This window comes from Pelecanus crispus, chromosome 3, assembly GCF_030463565.1.
Source record: "Pelecanus crispus isolate bPelCri1 chromosome 3, bPelCri1.pri, whole genome shotgun sequence".
NCBI lineage: Eukaryota > Metazoa > Chordata > Aves > Pelecaniformes > Pelecanidae > Pelecanus > Pelecanus crispus.
The window spans coordinates 116,514,792-116,533,046 of record NC_134645.1 but is presented as its reverse complement, the minus strand read 5'-3'; the positions used below and the strand labels follow the sequence as shown (position 1 = coordinate 116,533,046).

Here is an 18,255-nt window from a genome sequence, read left to right as displayed (position 1 = left end):
GAAATATTAAATTTTGTAATGAATTCTTCTGCTAGAAACGTCTAAAACAAGGTTCTGCACTTACCTTGATGTCTTAAATAAGTGGCTTTTCGTGACTAAACAAGTAACAGTTCTTCCATGACTAAATTAGTTTATTGATGAAGTAGTTGAAAAATCCTTCAGAAGACATTTTCTGCTCTCTTCTGTGGCCCTTTGCATCACCTCCTGTTCAAAGAATGGCGGCCAAAGATCTTAACAAAGGCTACCCACAGCTTTGGGGAGCAGTTGTTTGCAATGTGAAAGTCCTGGCTGATCTTGTAGGTGAAATAGCTAATTAATATAGATTTGTGCACAGAACAAACTTCTTGTTTAGGGAGTTGAAAAATGACTAATTACAGCAGCAGATTGCAGTAGGCACTCGCTTCCTCAGGCTTTCTGAAATAAGTCTCAAAATCTGCAGAGGAAGTTCCTGTCAGCCACCCTTCTTTGCTACTGCTTTACTTTGTATTTTTTTACAGTAAAGAAATTAATTGTTTAAGGACTGTCTCCATCTTCCACTAGACCAGAAGTTTTTGGACTAATTGATATAAAAACTGATTTTAGTGGTGCCGACCTGCATATGCTCAGGTCAAATGTATTCATAGCATCGCAGAGTAATTCAGCTTTGAAGACCTCAGAAGGTCATCTAGGTTCAACCCCTGCTCAAAGCAGCTGCTGAATGTCTCTCAAGTGTGAATCTGGTCTCTTTTATACAGGACAGCTAGATATGTGGGTCTGATAGGTGGGGAGGGTTGTTGTTCTCCCCCCCCCCCCCCCCCCCCCCCCCCCTTTTTTTTTTTTTCTTTTCTGGCAGGTATTTCAGGAATAGGAAGTTTCTCCAAATTACTTCAGACAACAATCTCTTTTTTCCAGAGAGAGAAATGGGAGATCAGACACTTCTAGTTGGACTTGTGACGAAATCCAGCATGTTCCTTTCCAGTCCTTGAGACCAAGGCTTAAAATATCTTTTTATTATTGAAGTTGGCGAGAAAACTTCAATTCTTGATCATACCTCATCATCATGGATTTTATGTATGATGGAATTACTACTCTAGTCAATCCCTGGAAGCATATGGATTGAGTTTCAGCAGAAATCATCTGGCAAAGTTCCTGTTCTGCTTTAAAACCTAGAATGTTGCATTAGTAGTTCTGACACAGGACTTGGAATTGAAATGCTATATCTGTTATTTTACATATTTAATTTTTTTTAATATTTACATATTTTAACATATTTACATGTAGGCTTATTTTATGGGAAAATGCATTACCTATTTGAGAAACAAAATTAATAGTAAATTTGACTGCAGTCTAGGGTCATCAGTGAAGTTTGCTTCTAGGACGCATGTTGGACTGTGGAACAGGGTATCACAATGTGTTTCTTTGAAACTCCAAATGAATATCATGGTATGTATGAAATAGCGATTATGCTATGTGAACACGCTGTTCTACTAAAAAAACCTAAAAAGCATTTCTTCAAACAGATTCCATAAAAACTTTTTTCCAAGCTGTATGCCCTTTTTTGACAATAATAGAGAAGGTCTGTATTAACTAAGATTGTGAACACATATAACTACTTTCAAGAATGTCAGTTAGACTTAAAAATAAGGCACTCATATTTCAAGAGAATACTGTATACTTTACTAATTAAACCAATTAAAATGATTGTAAATAATTTCCTCCATTGTCAAATCCATTTCTGTGAGAAAGACATTTTTTAGGGCTGCTTAGCTTTTTTTTAAATTAAAAAATAATCTCCTTACCAATCAATAATGCATATATGTTACTGCAAAAATAAAAACTTGTTTTCCTGATGTTGATACTCTTTTGCCCCATTTATTTTAGATATTGGTGATTGGTATAAATGGATATACATATTCATTTGCTTAAATTCTATTAATTTTCTGCCAGCATTGTAAGTAGCTACTCATGCAAAGATAGTCTTAAAATAATTGTTTTGTCCATATTAGTAGACAATAGACCAAGAGTAGTTTAAGGTTGAACAAGGTCTTTTGACTCATCAATATTTAAAATTCATTTTTACCCCTCTTGCTTTTTTCCCCGTGTCTGTTTATTTTCTGCTGTCACTTACTTGCAAGCTCCCTTTCTTCCAGCAGTAATTTTTACGAGTATTGACTTTTCCAGAAGTTGTCCACAAAACACACCTGTATGTTAATATGTGAACAGCAGCTAAATGGTAGGACTCTCTCCATTTTGGCTATTTCTATTTGACTTGAATTGTTTCTCCCCTGGAGCAGAAACAGGGGAAAAATGCCTTTTCCTGCTAGCGTGTGGATCAGCACATCCTGATACCTGATGGATTGGTCTTGATATCTTGACTTTAAAAAAAAAAAAAAACATTCCATCTGCAACCATAAGCATTCTGCATTTCTCCATACTGCATCCAAATTCTGTACTACAAAGTTAGATGCTATTTTGATTGCTTCAGTTTTATTCATCACTTGAACTGGAAATCTGGTCTTACAGCATTATGGTGGAATACAGCACTTGTATTTTAAGAAATATGTGGTGCAGCTGATTAGAATATGCTGCTGACATCAAATTTGAAGTTAGGCAGGAGATGTTATGATAGGCAGGCTATTATTTATTGGGTTAGAAATGTTCTAAAGAGTGATTTTTAAACAGTTGCTGGTATTTTTAGTACAGGAAAATTCTGTAATCATTTGTTCTGAATCAGTGATAAGAAAAAACCAAGTTCTTCTAGTCCGTCATGCTTTTAAGGGAGGAGGATGCTAGTTGTATAGATTTTTCCTTTCAAGCCTCGTTGTTTGCAATTCCAGTTACTGTAAAACAGATTGTTATAATTTTTATTTACTTTAATAAGTGTCCTTTATTAGATCGTATTCTTGCATCTTATTTATCAAAGATTGCTAAATAGGTTAGTAAAACTATATAATATAATGCAACTATTTGCATTATATGAGGGAGTATATAAGAAATATATTTATCAAAAAAATAAGCTCACTGTGGAATCGAGGAATGAATGACTGATGGTGTAATGTGCAATGGCTAGTTGCTGAAACTAACTTCAGACCTGTTTGAAGGTACAAAAAGATAAATAGAATAAATTTCATGATGGAGAAGCAGGACTCTGACTTAATATGAAGCAAGGATGGCCTTGTGGTGAAAAAATAATTTTAAGAATAGGCTGTACATCTGTCTCCTACCTCAACCACAGGTGAGCTTCCTAATGTTTTATCTGTGTTCCTAGTGCTACCTCTGATTCCTGCAGCTGTAGCCTTTGAAAGCCCTGATTAGGAAAAGAGAAATTAATAAGAAGCTGTGTCTTGCATTTGGATTTTTATCAAACAGCAGGTAATTCCACTTTTTCAGGGTGTCAGAGAAACAATTCCAGGCATGGGTTTGTTTTCTGTGCATTTGTAGATAGTCTTTGCAGTTCTAGTACTCGTACTGTTCTGCTTGATTGCTTGGGAAGTCTTCATTTGAACTGATGCATAAAGGCTTGCTGCAGGAGAGTAACAGTCAAAATTACCAGGCTGCTTTTGCTGTCTTGTTAAGGAGCTAACCTTGCTATTAAAGGTCTCGGAGAATTCCAGTTAATAGGGAATTCTCTCCAGTGTTATTTTAACATGTTTACAACCCTGGGCTTTGGTGCACATTGATTTTTTTAAAGCAGTATGAATTCTAAAATCAAAGGTAGCTAAAGAACCTGGAAATGTACAGTGACTTCAGATGAAAGCAGATTATGCTGAACTACTGAATTTTCCACGGCTACGGTGATAACCAGCAAGACATGAAAGACCAGTTTTATTTTAAGGCTATTAAGAAAATAGCAACAACTGATTTGGAGGAGAGAATGTGCATTTTTGTAATGGTTAAGTGTTAATACCTTGTTTTATCCAAGTGAATAATATTTTAGAGACTAAGTTGTATATTCACAGCTTCTGGCTTACTCCTCTTTCTCAGTCTTCTCTCTTTGGCTTAATTGACTGCTTTTGTGTGTTTCCTCAACTAATTTATGAAGAGTTTCCAGGTAGGCTTGGAAGGAATTTTAGAGATCACTAGTAAAGTTCTCTCCACAGAGGTAGGATCCACAGCAGGATCCACTGCAATAAATATTTCAATATTTCTCTAACCTGTGAATCTCTTGTGCAGGTGATTTATCAGCTTCATTGGGTAGGTACATTATGTCAGTTCTTCACTACTGCTGTTGAGAATTTTTTCCTAACCTGTAACCTAAATCTTAACTCCTAATTCAGCTAACTTTTTACACTGTTTCTGGGGATGTGAGGAAACGTCCATCATCGTCATCGCTCATAAAAGCTTTTTATATTCTGAAAGAAGTTCTCCTGTGTCCTCTTAGGCTAACCTTTTTTAAGATTACAGCCTCTGATCTTGACAGTCTTCCCTAGCACAAATTGCGTGTCACTTCTCTGCTCTTGTTAACCTCCCTTCAGTTCTTTTCCAGTTTGTGTTTTGCAATCCTCTATAGGAATTCACAAAGCTGGACACAATATTCTGGCTTAGGCTATAACAGTGTCAGCAAATGATTTCTGATCTTTATTTACAAAAGAATATTAGTTCTCTGTGAGGTCTTATACAACAAACCTCCTGTTTATGCACTATAGATGGGACTTCTAGTCTGCTATAACCCTGTGTCTTTTTCTGTTATCTTCCTGTTTACTCGTTATTCCCATTTTTATGTTCTGTGCATTTAATTTCTTTCAAAAGCATATGTTGGTGGATATTTTTTGCCCTCTTTTTGTGCTTATTCTTTGAGTTCCATCTGATTGGATTTTTTTCAGATTTTTTTTCCTTCATTTTGAGCTAATTTTAATTGCAATAAAAAGCATTGCTCAGAACTCTGAGCTTGGTATCATTTGCTGATTTTTATTTGTTCTTAATAGATAAGTTACTTTGTTGCTTTATTGTGGTAATGAAAATATTCTGTAGAACTGGAACAGGACAAACCCAGGGGAATTTTTTTTTTTTTTCTTTTTCTTGACACACTTTTCCAAATCCTGATAGTTACCGAACTCATGATAATTACCTTTTGGACATTTTCTCCATGAGTTCCTATACAGTGTTTTTTCACTTGGCTAATGAGAGTGGTCAGTCTTGTGTTTTATTCCTGTTTTGAGATGTTTCGCTTTATTGATTACATCATATATTCTGCCAGAAATCTGTTACATGACACTATTTTATTTTTGAGAAGAACACAAAAAAACTTAAACGCTGGCTCTTACATGTTAATCTTCTAGGTGTTTACAAATTGATAATGTCTTGTTCTAACTCCCTCTCCCCAAGTATTCTGATCTGTAGTTTGGAAAGCCCTCCCCCTTTTAACGGTAATGCTTCTATTTGCCCTTTTCAGTCCTGATGACCTCTCCTGTTCTCCTGAGTTCTCAAAGAAAATTGATTAAGACAGCCTCCTTAAATGGAGTGAATTTCAGTTGATCATGCTGTCCTCAGCATATTTCTTCATGCACAGTGATTTTCTTTAGGATTTTTTTTCATTCTTACCTTTTGTAAATATGTCCAGATATGCAACGTTTAAAAAAAAAAAAAAGTTGAAGAAAGCATGGAAAATTTAAGCCTTCTGTGTATTCTTTGCCTTTCTTAGCTCTTAATAGACTTTTATTTTAATCGTTCTTATATAAAGCATCTTCCATTCTTTCCTCTTGTGCCTTGTAAACTACAACTCATTATACACCTTTGCCTTTCTGATCTTTGTTTACATGCTTTTGCTGTTCCGTAGTGTTGTTCCTTAAAGTTCTTCCTGTTGCATCTTGAACACAATGTTGTGATTATTCTCTTGTTAGTATTTAAGGATGAAGCTATTTTTGGTCTGTTATCATCCCGTCATTACAGTGGAACAGTTTGACACTGTGCCTTTCAAATAGCAAGGTAAATTGTGTAAAACCATTAAAATATGCGTGTAGGATGTAGCACATGAGATGACAGTCCTTGAGGAGCGTTGCTTGTATGATGAATAAAAATTTGCATTTGTTCCATATTAGACAACATTAAAGTCATTTCAGTCATTTAAATAATTTCAGTATTTGTTTACCTCGGTATACAGAAATCAGATTGCAAGTAAAACCTGTTGTGAAGTATTTACATACTTACTTGTGGACAGCAGCTGCTTTTAGGTTTCTAAACTGTACATACTCAATACTGTTAAAACTTAAATCTGTTAGTTAATGTAGAACTATTAAAGAACTTCTAGAATAGCAAGACCTCCCAACAGTAAGTGTTGGCTGCATTATCATGCCCTGAATTATACTTCGCATAATAATTATGCTTAAGTAAGAGAAAAATGAATTGCAACATAACCTAATGATCACAGAGTGGGATAAGCTTGGGAAAATGGTGTATTTGCCTTGCATATGATCTTTCAGTTGTTTTTTGTATTGTACGCTCTTGCTGAGCTGTTAGCCTTACATCCAAAGGTAGCTTCTATGATAGGGAAAGAAGTAATCATTCAGGAAAGACCAGAATGACTTAAGGGTCCATTTGGCATATGGAAGAATGTAGTGGGGGTTTAATCCTGGTGAAGTCGCTAGATGGTCAGTTCCTGTGTGCATAGATGTAGGAAGTTCTGCTTTAAAAAGCATGTAGGTCAAACTAGAAAAATGTAATCTGAAGTTACAGACTTTTCTATCCTTACTTTCTGCTGCAGCACAGTTTATTACATTTTTATTTGAGGATTTACAAGGGGGGAAAGAATAGTATTTTGGGTTTTCTTATGTAATGGTTTGGTGAACTTTTCATAGAATCACAGAATGGTTTGCATCGGAAGGGACCTTGAAAGATTGTCTAGTCCGGCCCCTCTGCCATGGGCGGGGACGTACTTCACTCGATCAGGCTTCTTACGTCTTCCAGTTATTGCAGGATTATGAATTGTTTCCTGTGGGTACTAAGGAAGCAACTGATACCTCCTCTGTTACATCATCTTACTTTTTGATCTTGAGTTTTACTTTTTTTCTCATCATGAAAGTGAGGAATAAATCCAAGTAGCCAAAGCTGTTGTGACATCCTGCGGAGCTTACATGTACCCATCAATGTTAGACAGTTCAAATAGCTATTTTAATTTCAGAAATTGGTATCAGCACAGCACAGTTTAATTTGGTGAGGGCTTCAGTGGGATTGCCCGGAATTAAGGTTGAGCTGCTTATTTAGAAGCTACCATTATTTTTCCCTATTACTGCCCCTTTTGTCAGAGAGAAGAACGTAAACATTTAGTTCCCGTGTCTCCTGAACCTTTCTTGCCTGTTTTTCTCTTGGTTCATTGAGGTCTGTAACAGTGCAAGCTGCTTGCTGGGAAAGCCACGCTCCATGTTGTTACCAGAGGTGGCCGCTGCTGCCAGAGTGGCCAGGAACTCTTCTCCTGGTGTAGGAGGGTGCTGCAAAAATGCGTAGTTTGGACTTTTCTCTTGGAGAACAATCTGTGGAGAACATTTTAGCACGTTTGCTTTGAGCAAAAGGCTTTTAATGGGGGCAGAGCTGTCTTTGCCAACAGTGCGTTTGTTTGGAAGCTGCTATTTTTGGCCTGTTAGCTGCTGAGCCTTTTGTAATAGCAGAAAGAGGAAGCGAACAGTGAAATCACTTTAATAACATATTTCCTGGTTGAAGTGACTTATCTGTGAGGCCTAGACAGAGGAGATGTCATTTCCTGAATTACTTCTCTTCAGTTTGAACGGTCTGTTTTACTGTGTAATCTTTTGACCCAACTTCTTAATTGTGCAATTTTTAAGTTATGTAAACTAGGCCTTTTAATGAAAATGAAAAGCTTTAAGGAAACACCTTTTGACAAAATGCTAATGTGCAAGACAAGTCTTTCATAAGCTATGTGTTGATATGAACTTGAAATCCCTTACCTTAAAGTTATGTTGAAGAGCTTAAAATCGTGTCTTTAAAAGACCTTGATAATAAGGTTTGTTCACAGGGATAAAAAAAAAAAAATTAACACACTATTCCTCATAATCACCTCTCTTTGATGCCAACTGTAGCTGACTGTCCTCAAGAGTTAGGACGCTTCCAAATAGTTAAGAACAGGCAGTTGCACTGTTCTCAAATTTCTGTTCATTAATAGCTACTTGTGAAAATTGTTACCAGAAGTCCATGAAAAGGAGACAGAAAGAACTAATAAAAAAATTAGCTGCAAATATGGTTCTTGGTTTTTATAGCCCACAAAAAGGCTGTGGAATTGGAATGACACAGGGGAAAAAACAGTGACATCTGAAATTATAATATACATCTCAGTTTAAATTGGAAGTTATGGTTGTTTTGGACCTTGTAATCCAACTTTACTAAAATTACTGTTGGGGATTATAACTATTCTTTTCCCTGACTTTGTGCATAAGATATAAGTAAAGCACACTATAAATATCTTTGCATGAAAAGCATTAAAATATCAGGTGACCTCACCTTTCTCCCCCCCAAAAATATGAAGAACAAGAATATGCCTTATTGATTTGTGTTAGCACAGAGTGCTTTTACATCTCCCTTAAAATGTCTACCCAGTTGTTAGTGATGATTAAAATATTGTTTCAACAGCAATGAAAGAAGAACGTAAAAGGAGTGATAAATAAGGTATTAGATTGTGAAGAGAGAAATAGAATAAGAAGCTGCTCAGAGCTCTAGAGAACTAGTTTTTATTTTTGAATCTGTGCAGTAGAAGCAAGAACTGTAATTCATCAGAAAAAATATGCTCAGGACCAATTTTGAAACCCTAATTGTATTAAGGGATTCTAAAGAGTAAGAAAGACTCTTACTTTGATACTGTAAACTACAGTCGTATATTAATGCAGTTATAATGGAAATATATTAATGAAAGTGTAGCTTCAGGTCCTATTTGATGTTGGAGTTAGGTGTTGTGTGTAGACTACCAGCTTATTGGAATTGAGACTTCATTGTAGGTAAAATCATAAAAGATGTCTCAGCTGTTCCCCATCAGGGCATTCAGAATGGTCTTTTTCCTTTCTATGTGTTGCAAGGAAGACCCATATTTCTGCTGACACACTGTGCTACAGAATGAGATATCCTTTTTTGGAAGGCAAGTGTTTGCTAAATAAGGAGTTTGGTATTACAGATTCTATTATGTTATTTTGCAGGAAGTCACCTCAAGTCAGAGTACTTTCCGTTGGATTTGTCCAGGTTATCGGGCAGTTCCTGTGCAATTCATGCAGTGACTAATCCATAAGTATTTAACAACTTTGTTACTTTGGTTTAGTTTTATTGTATCTTTCATAAAAATGTCATCAAATTTGAGAACAGGTACTAAGTCTTCTGTCCCTCTGAAAGATGAGTACGACGTCCTAGTACATCACTCCTTTATCCTTAATGGGTGTTACAGGAACAGTTACGGTCAAGGCTGAAATAATGCCTATACATACTGTTCTTAAAGTAACTAGTGGTTGATACTATGTCTTCTTTATTGATTTTCCTTTTTGCTTATTAACATTGTTTTACATTTGTTTTTGTAAGGAAGTTCTAAAATGTGATATATAAGACCTTCACGACAGAGTTCATGTTACATAGATTCAAGGGTAAAATTCCATCTTTTGCCTGTGCGGCAGTGGAAGTGTTTTAGGTGTTACATCACAGAACGGTTGAGTTTAGCAAGAACCTCTTGAGATCATCTAGTCCAACCCCTGGGTCAATGCAGGGTCAGCTAGGTTAGGTTGCCCAGGACCATGTCTAGTCAGGTTTTGAATACCTCTACTGATGGAGACGCCACAACCACTCTGAGCAACCTGTTCCAGTTCTTGACCACCCTCACAGGAAAAAAGTGCTGTATTCAGATGGAATTTAATGCATTTTACCTTGTGCCTGTTGTCTCTTGTCCTGTCAGTGGGCACTACCTTTTCTTCATTCCCTCCCATCAGGTACTTAAACACATCGATGAGATCCCCTGCCCTGAGTCTGCCCTTCTCCAGACTGAGGAGTCCCAGCTCTCTGAGCTTTTTGTCTTAGGTGGCTATTGGCTTGTCAAATATGATTGCTCCTTTGTAAATCGATGCTGACTACTCCCAGTCACCTTCTTGTCTTTTGTGTGTTTGGAAATGGTTTTCAGGAGCGTTTTCTCCATCACCTTCCCAGGGATCAAGGTGAGGCTGGCCTGCCTGCAGTTCTCTGAATCTTCCTTCTTGCCCTTCTTGAAGACAGGAGTGATGTTTGCTCTTTTCCAGTCTTCAGGAACCTCTCCCTGTTGCCATTACCTTTCAGAGATTGAGAGTGGCCTCTCAATGACATCAGCCAACTCCCTCAGCACTCATGGGTGCATCCCATCAGGGCACATGGACTTCCATATGTCCAGTTTGTTTAAGTGCTTCTGGTTGCGAAGCACTTGGTCCTGGCACCTGGTCCTCCTCCACCAAGTGTAAGTCTTCCTAGCTTCAGACTTTTTCTCTGATCTGAGGTTGCCTGGGATTCCTGAAGGTTGGTCTTACCAATAAAGCCTGAGGCAAAGAAGGCGTTGAGTGCCTTGGCCTTTTGCATGTCCTTTGTCACCAGCTCCCCTGCCCCGTTCAGCAACAGGCCCACATATTCCCTAGTCTTAGAATCATAGAATCATAGAATCGTTTAGGTTGGAAAAGACCTTTAAGATCATCCAGTCCAACCATTAACCTACAGTACCAAGTCTACTCTAAGCCAATCAAGGGTAGACTAGACTAAACCATGTCCCCAAGTGCCACATCTACCCGTTGTTTGAATGCTTCCAGGGATGGTGACTCCACCACCTCTCTGGGCAGCCTGTTCCAATGCTTGACCACCCTTTCCGTAAAAAATTTTTCCTAATTTCCAACCTAAACCTCCCCTGGCGCAGCTTGAGCCCATTTCCTCTCGTCCTATCGCTAACTACTTGGGAGAAGAGACCAACACCCACCTCACTACAACCTCCCTTCAGGTTACGTACAACTTCCTTTTGCTTCTTATGTACTTGTAGAACCGTTTCTCGATGCCCTTCACATCCTTCACCGGATTCACCTCTGGGTCAGCCCTGGCTTTCCTAACCCCTACCCCTGCATGGTCAGACAGCAGTTATCCTCCTCTTGGGTCACTTGCCCTGTCTTCCACCTCTTGTGTGCTTCCCCTTCATGTTAGAGTTCAGTGAGGAGCTCCTTACTCATCCATGCAAAGCATTCTGCCACTTTTGCTTGATTTCCTACTTGTCCGGGTGGACCTTTTTGAGTTTTCACCTTTTTTAAAGTTTTATGCTTTATGGAATGTTTTAATGCAACTGTGAGGCTCTGATGTCTTATAATAGTTACGTCAAATACAATAAACACAATCCTCTTGTAACAGATCATCCTAGTGAGATGCTAATGATGTTTCCCTATCAACTTAAAACGAATAGTAAGGCAAGCCTGTATTCTGTGGCCTTCAGTAGAGGGAAATCATCTGTGTAGGAAACCACAGAAATATGCCTGGGGTTATTCCTCCCCAGATGCAGGACTTGGCATTTCCCATTGTTAAACTTTGTGATAGTCTTCTCTGTCCACTTCTCTAGCCTGTCAAGAATGCCTTTGAATGGGCATTTCTTGAGCAAGTCCTGTTTTCCATATGGCATAATGACTGCTACTGATACTTGCCAAGACACTTTCATTTGCTAGGAGGCTAAAAAAAAAAAAAAAAAGTCAATCAAATCTCTTAATTTTGAAAATGTGCTTAATCATTTATGTTTTTTGTGGTGAAAAGTGACATCTCCACAGATGAGGTGGTCTTATTTGTGTATGTGCATATTTAGGACAGTCTGGCATTGAAAATGTATTTAATAATCTTGGGCTTTGCCTTTAACTCTATCCAGGTATATACGTTATTAGAAAGAGTATAACAATTTTAGTGCGACTTGCAACAGAAACAGTCCCTTCCCAGATATATTAAGAAAAAAATTATGAAATCAGCAGGTTCTTAGCTACAGCCTCAGTTATTAAGAAGACTGAAAAGCTGTCTAGTTCTGTTGGCTGCCTGTTAATAAATGTGATGTGGTCTCTGACTGAAATCTCTGTGATGCCCTGTCAAGGCTCAAAAACCTGAAGAAACAACCTCAGGATTTTGTTCTTAGAGCAACGAACAAAACTACCAGTTCAGGCAGAACGCTGGAGATGCTGAGTACGAATGGAGCCTCTGGATGTTCTTAGTATCTGAAACTAGTTTTTATTTTTGTTTCTCCTTGTGTAACTGGAAAGGGCTGTGTGTTTTGAAGAGTAATTTTTAAAGTTTTTCTAGGTTGCTGAAAGGTAGGTTTGAGTTAAGTCTTGTAACAGGCTTTTAAAATACTATTTTTAGTTTAGATTTTGGTGATCTTATCCCTTGCCATTTTAAGAGGTCCGAATTGTTTTCTGTGGAGGAATTGATAATTTGTAGCAGAACAGCAGGTAGAGTTCTAGCTTGTCTTCTGTTGAGTAACTTAGAAAAAGTAATCTGGTTTTGTGAGCTTGAATTATGTGGTGAATTGTCGTCTTAAGTTTAGGTAATGTCTTGCTTCCAAGAAGAAAAATGTGCAGTTGGTTTTTGAATATCCAGAATGAAAAGGTAGAGAGAATGTCATCAAAGCAATAATATGGGTAATACAAACATAAAGTTTTAAATATGCAGGAAAAGAGTAATGGAAATAAGAAAACCAGATTGAACTAAATATCTTAAATCAGTGTTTAATGAGTAAGTTTACTTACTAGTTAAGATTAAAACTACTACACCAGTTTAAGTCCCAGTGCCACTAATCAGTGGTAATGTATCTGTACTGTTCATAGACCAACTTGGAGCCAGTCAGTGTGTGTTAGCTCCTTTGCGTGACTGGTTTATAAACATACTTGAGAGCTTGTTTGATTTGCCTACTAGGAATGTAATGCATGCTTGAATACCCAGTCTTAGTGTAGTAGTTTTAAGAAAGTTGTTAATTTTGATTTTAGAACTCAGTTAACTTACTTTTATTTCTTTTCAGGATGGCTTGAATTCTTTGGTCCTTGATCTGGATTATCCAGCACTGAGGAAGAACAAGAACATCGATAATTTCTTAAATAGATGTAAGTTAAAGTGGCCATTAAACAATGACATTGTTGTGATCTCAGTCATGGTCTCTGAGTGGTCAGAAATGCGTTGCTGATTTTCATTTTACTGATATTTGTAACTCTGAGCTTCTGTATTCAGAAGGCTTTGGAGGACCGTTTATTACAGAGAGGTTTCATTTTGGGGAGTCACTGTATTGCTGAAAATACGTTGGAAATACCAGCTGTAGATGGTAATTTTTCCAACTACAGTTGGAAAAATCCTTTTATGTTATTTTTTTTATCTTAAATACGTGCTGCGACATAATTTGCAGAGCATATCCCAGTTATTATTCTTTAGAAATTAATTACTCAAAATGTAAACATTGTATATACAATCTTATTTAATCTAACAGAGAAGCCTTCTGTTGATTTTCAAAACTGAATTATTGTACCTTAAAATCTGCTGGTGCAATTTTGAACCTTTGTGTAAATGTTTGTGATTCTCCAAAATTAATTGTAGACAGGATCTTGGAGTTTATTGTGCATATGAAAATGTAAGACACTTACATCAGAGTAGCTGTATTTTGTCTTTTTAAAGTGTTTTCTATCCATGTATATAAACAATTTTTTTCCTCTTGTAAAAATAGTGGTTTATTTGCTTTAAAATGTAAGTTGCAGTGAGTAAGCCTTCTTGGAACAGCTATGCTTTGTAGTGAGCTTATTTTGAGATTTTTTTTTTTTTTTTAAAAAACTTTTCTGTTGCATATGTTGAGGTTACTGCGGATGCAGTCTTATCAGCCCCTCCTCTTTCAATTCTTTACTGGTCAGAGCTATGTGTGTCTGCCCTCTGTTGCTCTGGGACTCCTTTGAATATCCACTCATGCTCCTCAGTTAAATGGTGGCTGGTGTAGTCAGTTGTGGTGAGTTCTTATGTTTGGAATTCAGTGCTTCTCTGTGAGGTTTAGCGGAGCCCCATAGCTGGACATACAGCTTTACAGGTGCCAGGAATTCTTATTTGGAGAAGTCACTGAAAACAGAATAAATAAGATTAAACAGCTGATTAGGAAGGAGAGGAATACCTTGGGATTTTTCTCAGTTAGAGTTCAAAGGAATTCAAGCAGATATTTATGAAAGAAAGAGTCAGGAACAACGTTTTAAGTAATTTTGTTACCTGCAACTATGCATTGTAAGTGTGATGTGAGGGAAAACCCCTATCTACAGCAAATAGGAAAATGACGTAAATGACGGTCAGTGACTTTTATGAGCTGTTCAGATTCGCCTTTGCATTACAATACTATTTTTGCAGTAGGACAAAATTAGAAACCTTTTTCTAATCAGAAGACCAGTATGTTCTGGTATCTGGCTATTAAAAATAGCAACTATGGGAAAACAATTTAACCTTGGAAACAGGTTTTTTGTTTGGTGGTTTTGTTTTCTTTTGTTTTCTGCAGCCCTTGAACATTGTTGCTGTCTGTCTTCCCTTTTCTGAAAGCTGTTGCTTTTCCTCCTCTAGCTTCTCTCCCATTGTTGTTGTAAATATTACTAAGCATCTGATGTGGCCTGCAGGCTACCAGCAATGGCAGAAACCCAAAAATATGCTTTTATTCAGAATTTTATTACTGCTTTTTTTTAAAAATCAGCTGACAGTTTACAGTTGAAATAACCAGATACTAGTTAAAGAAAATTCTGAGATGTATTACAAAAAAAATTCACAGTAGTTAATGAAGAGTTTTCAGGGGTGAACTTCATCCTTGCCTGATGAAGTATAAAAAAAGCATGTAGGAGCTGACTGTTTTGGCTCACACATTGTGAGGCTGTGCATCTCTTTTAAGAATCACCCATGTAACTTCTGTCCTGTTTCCTTACTGCCTGGGCGAGAATGCAAAATAGTGCTCTGTGTCTTCTGTGATTTACACTTTTTTTAAAAAAAAGTATTTCTGAAATGAGAATTTTGTAAACATTTTAAACTGGTAGTATGTTGGCATTGCAACTGAAAGACTCAGTCCTGCCACAGCAATTTGTTTCAAAGTCCTTTCCGACACAGGTGTTTGTGTGGTTTGTTATCAACCAGATTGGGGAACTGAGCAGAATTAATGCAAAGAGTGGGGTGGTTGGTTGGTTTGTTTCTTTTTATTAAAACTAGTCTCAGGCAAAAGAAAAGACCAGTTTCAGATTTTCCTATTGCTTCACCGGTATTTGTGCCAGCACAAAGGGAGATGCTTGGGTGCAGGAAAAAACAGGAGGACAGTTGGGTTCTTACTGGCATTGCCATTTTATGCGATTTAAAGTTGCTGAACCGGTAGCTCATGTCTTTTTGGAGATTGTTCTGAGGGTAGCAAGTATCAGTAGAAAGGAAGAGCGTAGATGTGCTTGCTGAAGCCTCTTGCTACTGTGGAAGAAGAGTTGGGAATAGCATTAAGAATTTATGGAACAGTAAGTTGTTGCTCTCACAGGTTAGGGAACAGCGAGTGCTTGTCTCTTCTGATTTTTCTCAGCATCTGAAGAGCTGTAGCAAATGCCTAGATGAGAATTGCTGTCAGAAGGGTCTGGCAGACTCTGAGCGGTCTGTGCTGGGGGCCTGGAGCCTGCATCCCTCCTCAAGGCTTCCTGAGGCAACCGTGGAGAGGTGGCGGGGCTATCTTGTCAGGCAGCACTCTAGAGTGCAAAGTGAAGCAGCTGAGGCAGAGTCGTTGTTTATGATTGTTTTAATCCATATCACACAAATCTTCAAAAATTGTGGACAACACTGCAATAATCATCATGTTTTCAGTCAATTTAAAAACTTAATTCTTCCACAATAACACTTGGAGAAGGAAATTTTTTTCTACCATATTCCCAGGGGTTTGAGTACACCCTACTTCAGATCTACTGCAAATCATTACTAATCAGGTTAATGTTTTATTAATAGCTTATTTTAATTTAAAAATGAAAGTTTGCATCTCAGCTGAGACATTAATTGATATTCAGCTCAACTCGTAGTTTCAAGCTGAAACTCAAATGTTTTAACTCATTTCACAAAGCTATAATTTATTAATTGCCCGTACTATAGGAGTTTGGTATATCCCGTTTCTGTGACTACTTTGCAGAAACAGCCTCTTCACGTGTTTAATATGCAAGAAACTTTTTCATTGCCTGCTTTCCCTTATTTCTTACTACTTTCTCCAAGGCATTGAACCAAAGTAGAACATGTATTTATCATAAGAGGCACATAGGTCTCATACAAAAAGTACAACCATTCCTTTTCAGCCTTCTGTATTGCTTTAATCAACTGTTAGGATTCTGGTTAAATTTATGCTTTTTTTGAGTATTCATGGGACTGGAAAGCATAACGTAATATTTAATTCCCAAAACAATGAGAGGAATCTCATAGTTCTCTGAGAGCAAACGCTAGGTTGCTTATTTTAGAAAAGAAGCTTGAGCTTTCCAGCATGGGCATGGTGTAACAGATCTTTCTGGGTCTTTTCTTCTCCTCTTCTGTCATCTAGGCTATGACAGCAGGTTGAATAAATTCTTCCAAGGCACTTTTTCTGCTATCTGAGATTTGCCAAGTGTTGAATCGTGTCTTGAGTGGCTTGTGCCTTTTTTGGTGGTCTCCCATGCAGGTACTACATAGCCTGTTAGTGGCTTTAACTTCTGGAAGCAGAAAGTTAAATAATTAAGGAACAGTTTTAAGCATCAGTTAAAAATACTTAATCATTTTCAATCTTATCATCAGGAATAGAAGGGCATGAAGAATGGATTTTGAGGAAGTCCAAACAGCGGCATAGGGAGTGGTGCCATCAGCAGGCCTGGTACAATCCAGAAGCCTTGACTCCCTAAATGGATCAGTGACTTCCTATGCATTATCCAGCATCACTCAAAAATTGGAAATCTCTATTGTTAAAATGACTTGCTAAAGTTGTGGAGGTTGGCAAATTTCTAGAGTGTAATGGCAATGGACATATTTACAGCAGAAAGAACTTTTAGTGCAGGTGTGTCACGTGTGCAGTAGCTTTGCTAACCCCCTGAATAAACTTTCTGGAAAGTTGCTTTTGCCATTTTTCTCTCCAAGCAGACCCTGCTTACTTAGAAGATCTATCTGTTAAGATGAACTTCTTGCAAAAGTAACAGTTCTGGTTCCTTCCCTTATGTTTTGTTATGTTGCTTGAAGTTGCTGAATCATATGCTAGCCATGCAGTTACCAACAGAAATGCGTTATCTGGTACGGTGTTAATGCCTATCATGACTGTAATTCTCTGTGCTCCATACTTCCTGTCAGTGACACACGTGAAATGTCAGATGCCGTGAAGAATCTTAGAAATTTAGTGCACTGTAGATCTTACATTGAGTTAATGAGCTAATTACCCCTCAGGTTTTCTCTTGGCTTCTTTAAGCCACTTCTTGCCCAGTCTTTGCAGTCACCTTGGCAGGTTGGGCTCCAGTTCCATTTTTCATGATAATTGCTCTGGTAAGAGTAGTGATGGGAGAGGTATCAAATAAGCAACTTTTCCCAAGCAGAGCATGAATTAGAGCCACAGTGTTTAAGACAGAATGTCTTACATGTATAAACAAGTTACATGTCAGTGTTATTAACCACTTTTCCATTTGGGTACTTGGTAGATACAAAGCAATTCAGTTCTGCTTACTTTCACTAAGTCAGGTATGTGTCCTCTGTGAGTCAGAGGACTGTCGCTTTCTGTTTCCCTATCTTCCGCTCCTTTTGTCTATGCAAGATAAAATACTTCTTGTGTCCCCCTTTCTTTTGTCTGGAGGGGGAAACGCTAGCCTGTCTGAAGCTATGCCTTTAGTTTTTGCTGCTTCTGCAAGGTCTCCAGCAGCTTCTTGTTCCTCACACACCTTTGACCAGATATTATGTATGCACTCCTAATAACTTTGGTCTTTATGTTGTGCTTTTTGTTTGGTTTTGGGCCGGTGTGGGATTGCAGCACTTCCTGGCTGTACTTCAGTTTAACTTCTGGCTAGACTTTTGCCTAGGGCAGCAACTTTTGACTTAATGTACTCCATAGCAGCACTCATTGACTGACTGTGTCTGGTCTGTGGAGGTAAAATTGCACTCCCTTGCATTTTTATTCCTCTCATATAAACACCCCAGAACTGCCTGATACACATTCTTTCTAACTTTCAAGAGAATAACCTGGATATGAACGTTTTTTTTTTTTTTCCTCAAGGAGCAGGAAGGCTTGGCTTTCTCTTCCTCCCCACCCCCCTTTACTCTTCGAGTCAGGTATTTATTCAATTTTCACAAGCACTTGTAACCTTCAGC

At 37.8% G+C, this 18,255-nt stretch overlaps 1 protein-coding gene across 4 annotated transcripts in view; it reads left to right on the top strand.

Annotated features, from left to right (window-relative positions):
• Window positions 1–18,255, top strand: part of ROCK2 (Rho associated coiled-coil containing protein kinase 2) — a 102,689-nt gene that overhangs the window by 29,247 nt on the left and 55,187 nt on the right. For 2 of the 4 annotated variants that reach the window (XM_075707213.1, XM_075707214.1), the window contains exon 2: window positions 12,947–13,028. In XM_075707213.1, the coding sequence (XP_075563328.1) occupies window positions 12,947–13,028 (82 nt within the window). Of the gene's footprint in view, window positions 1–3,339; window positions 3,352–12,946; window positions 13,029–18,160; window positions 18,217–18,255 lie in introns of those variants that run through there. The other 2 variants (XM_075707217.1, XM_075707215.1) reach the window with 2 other exon arrangements.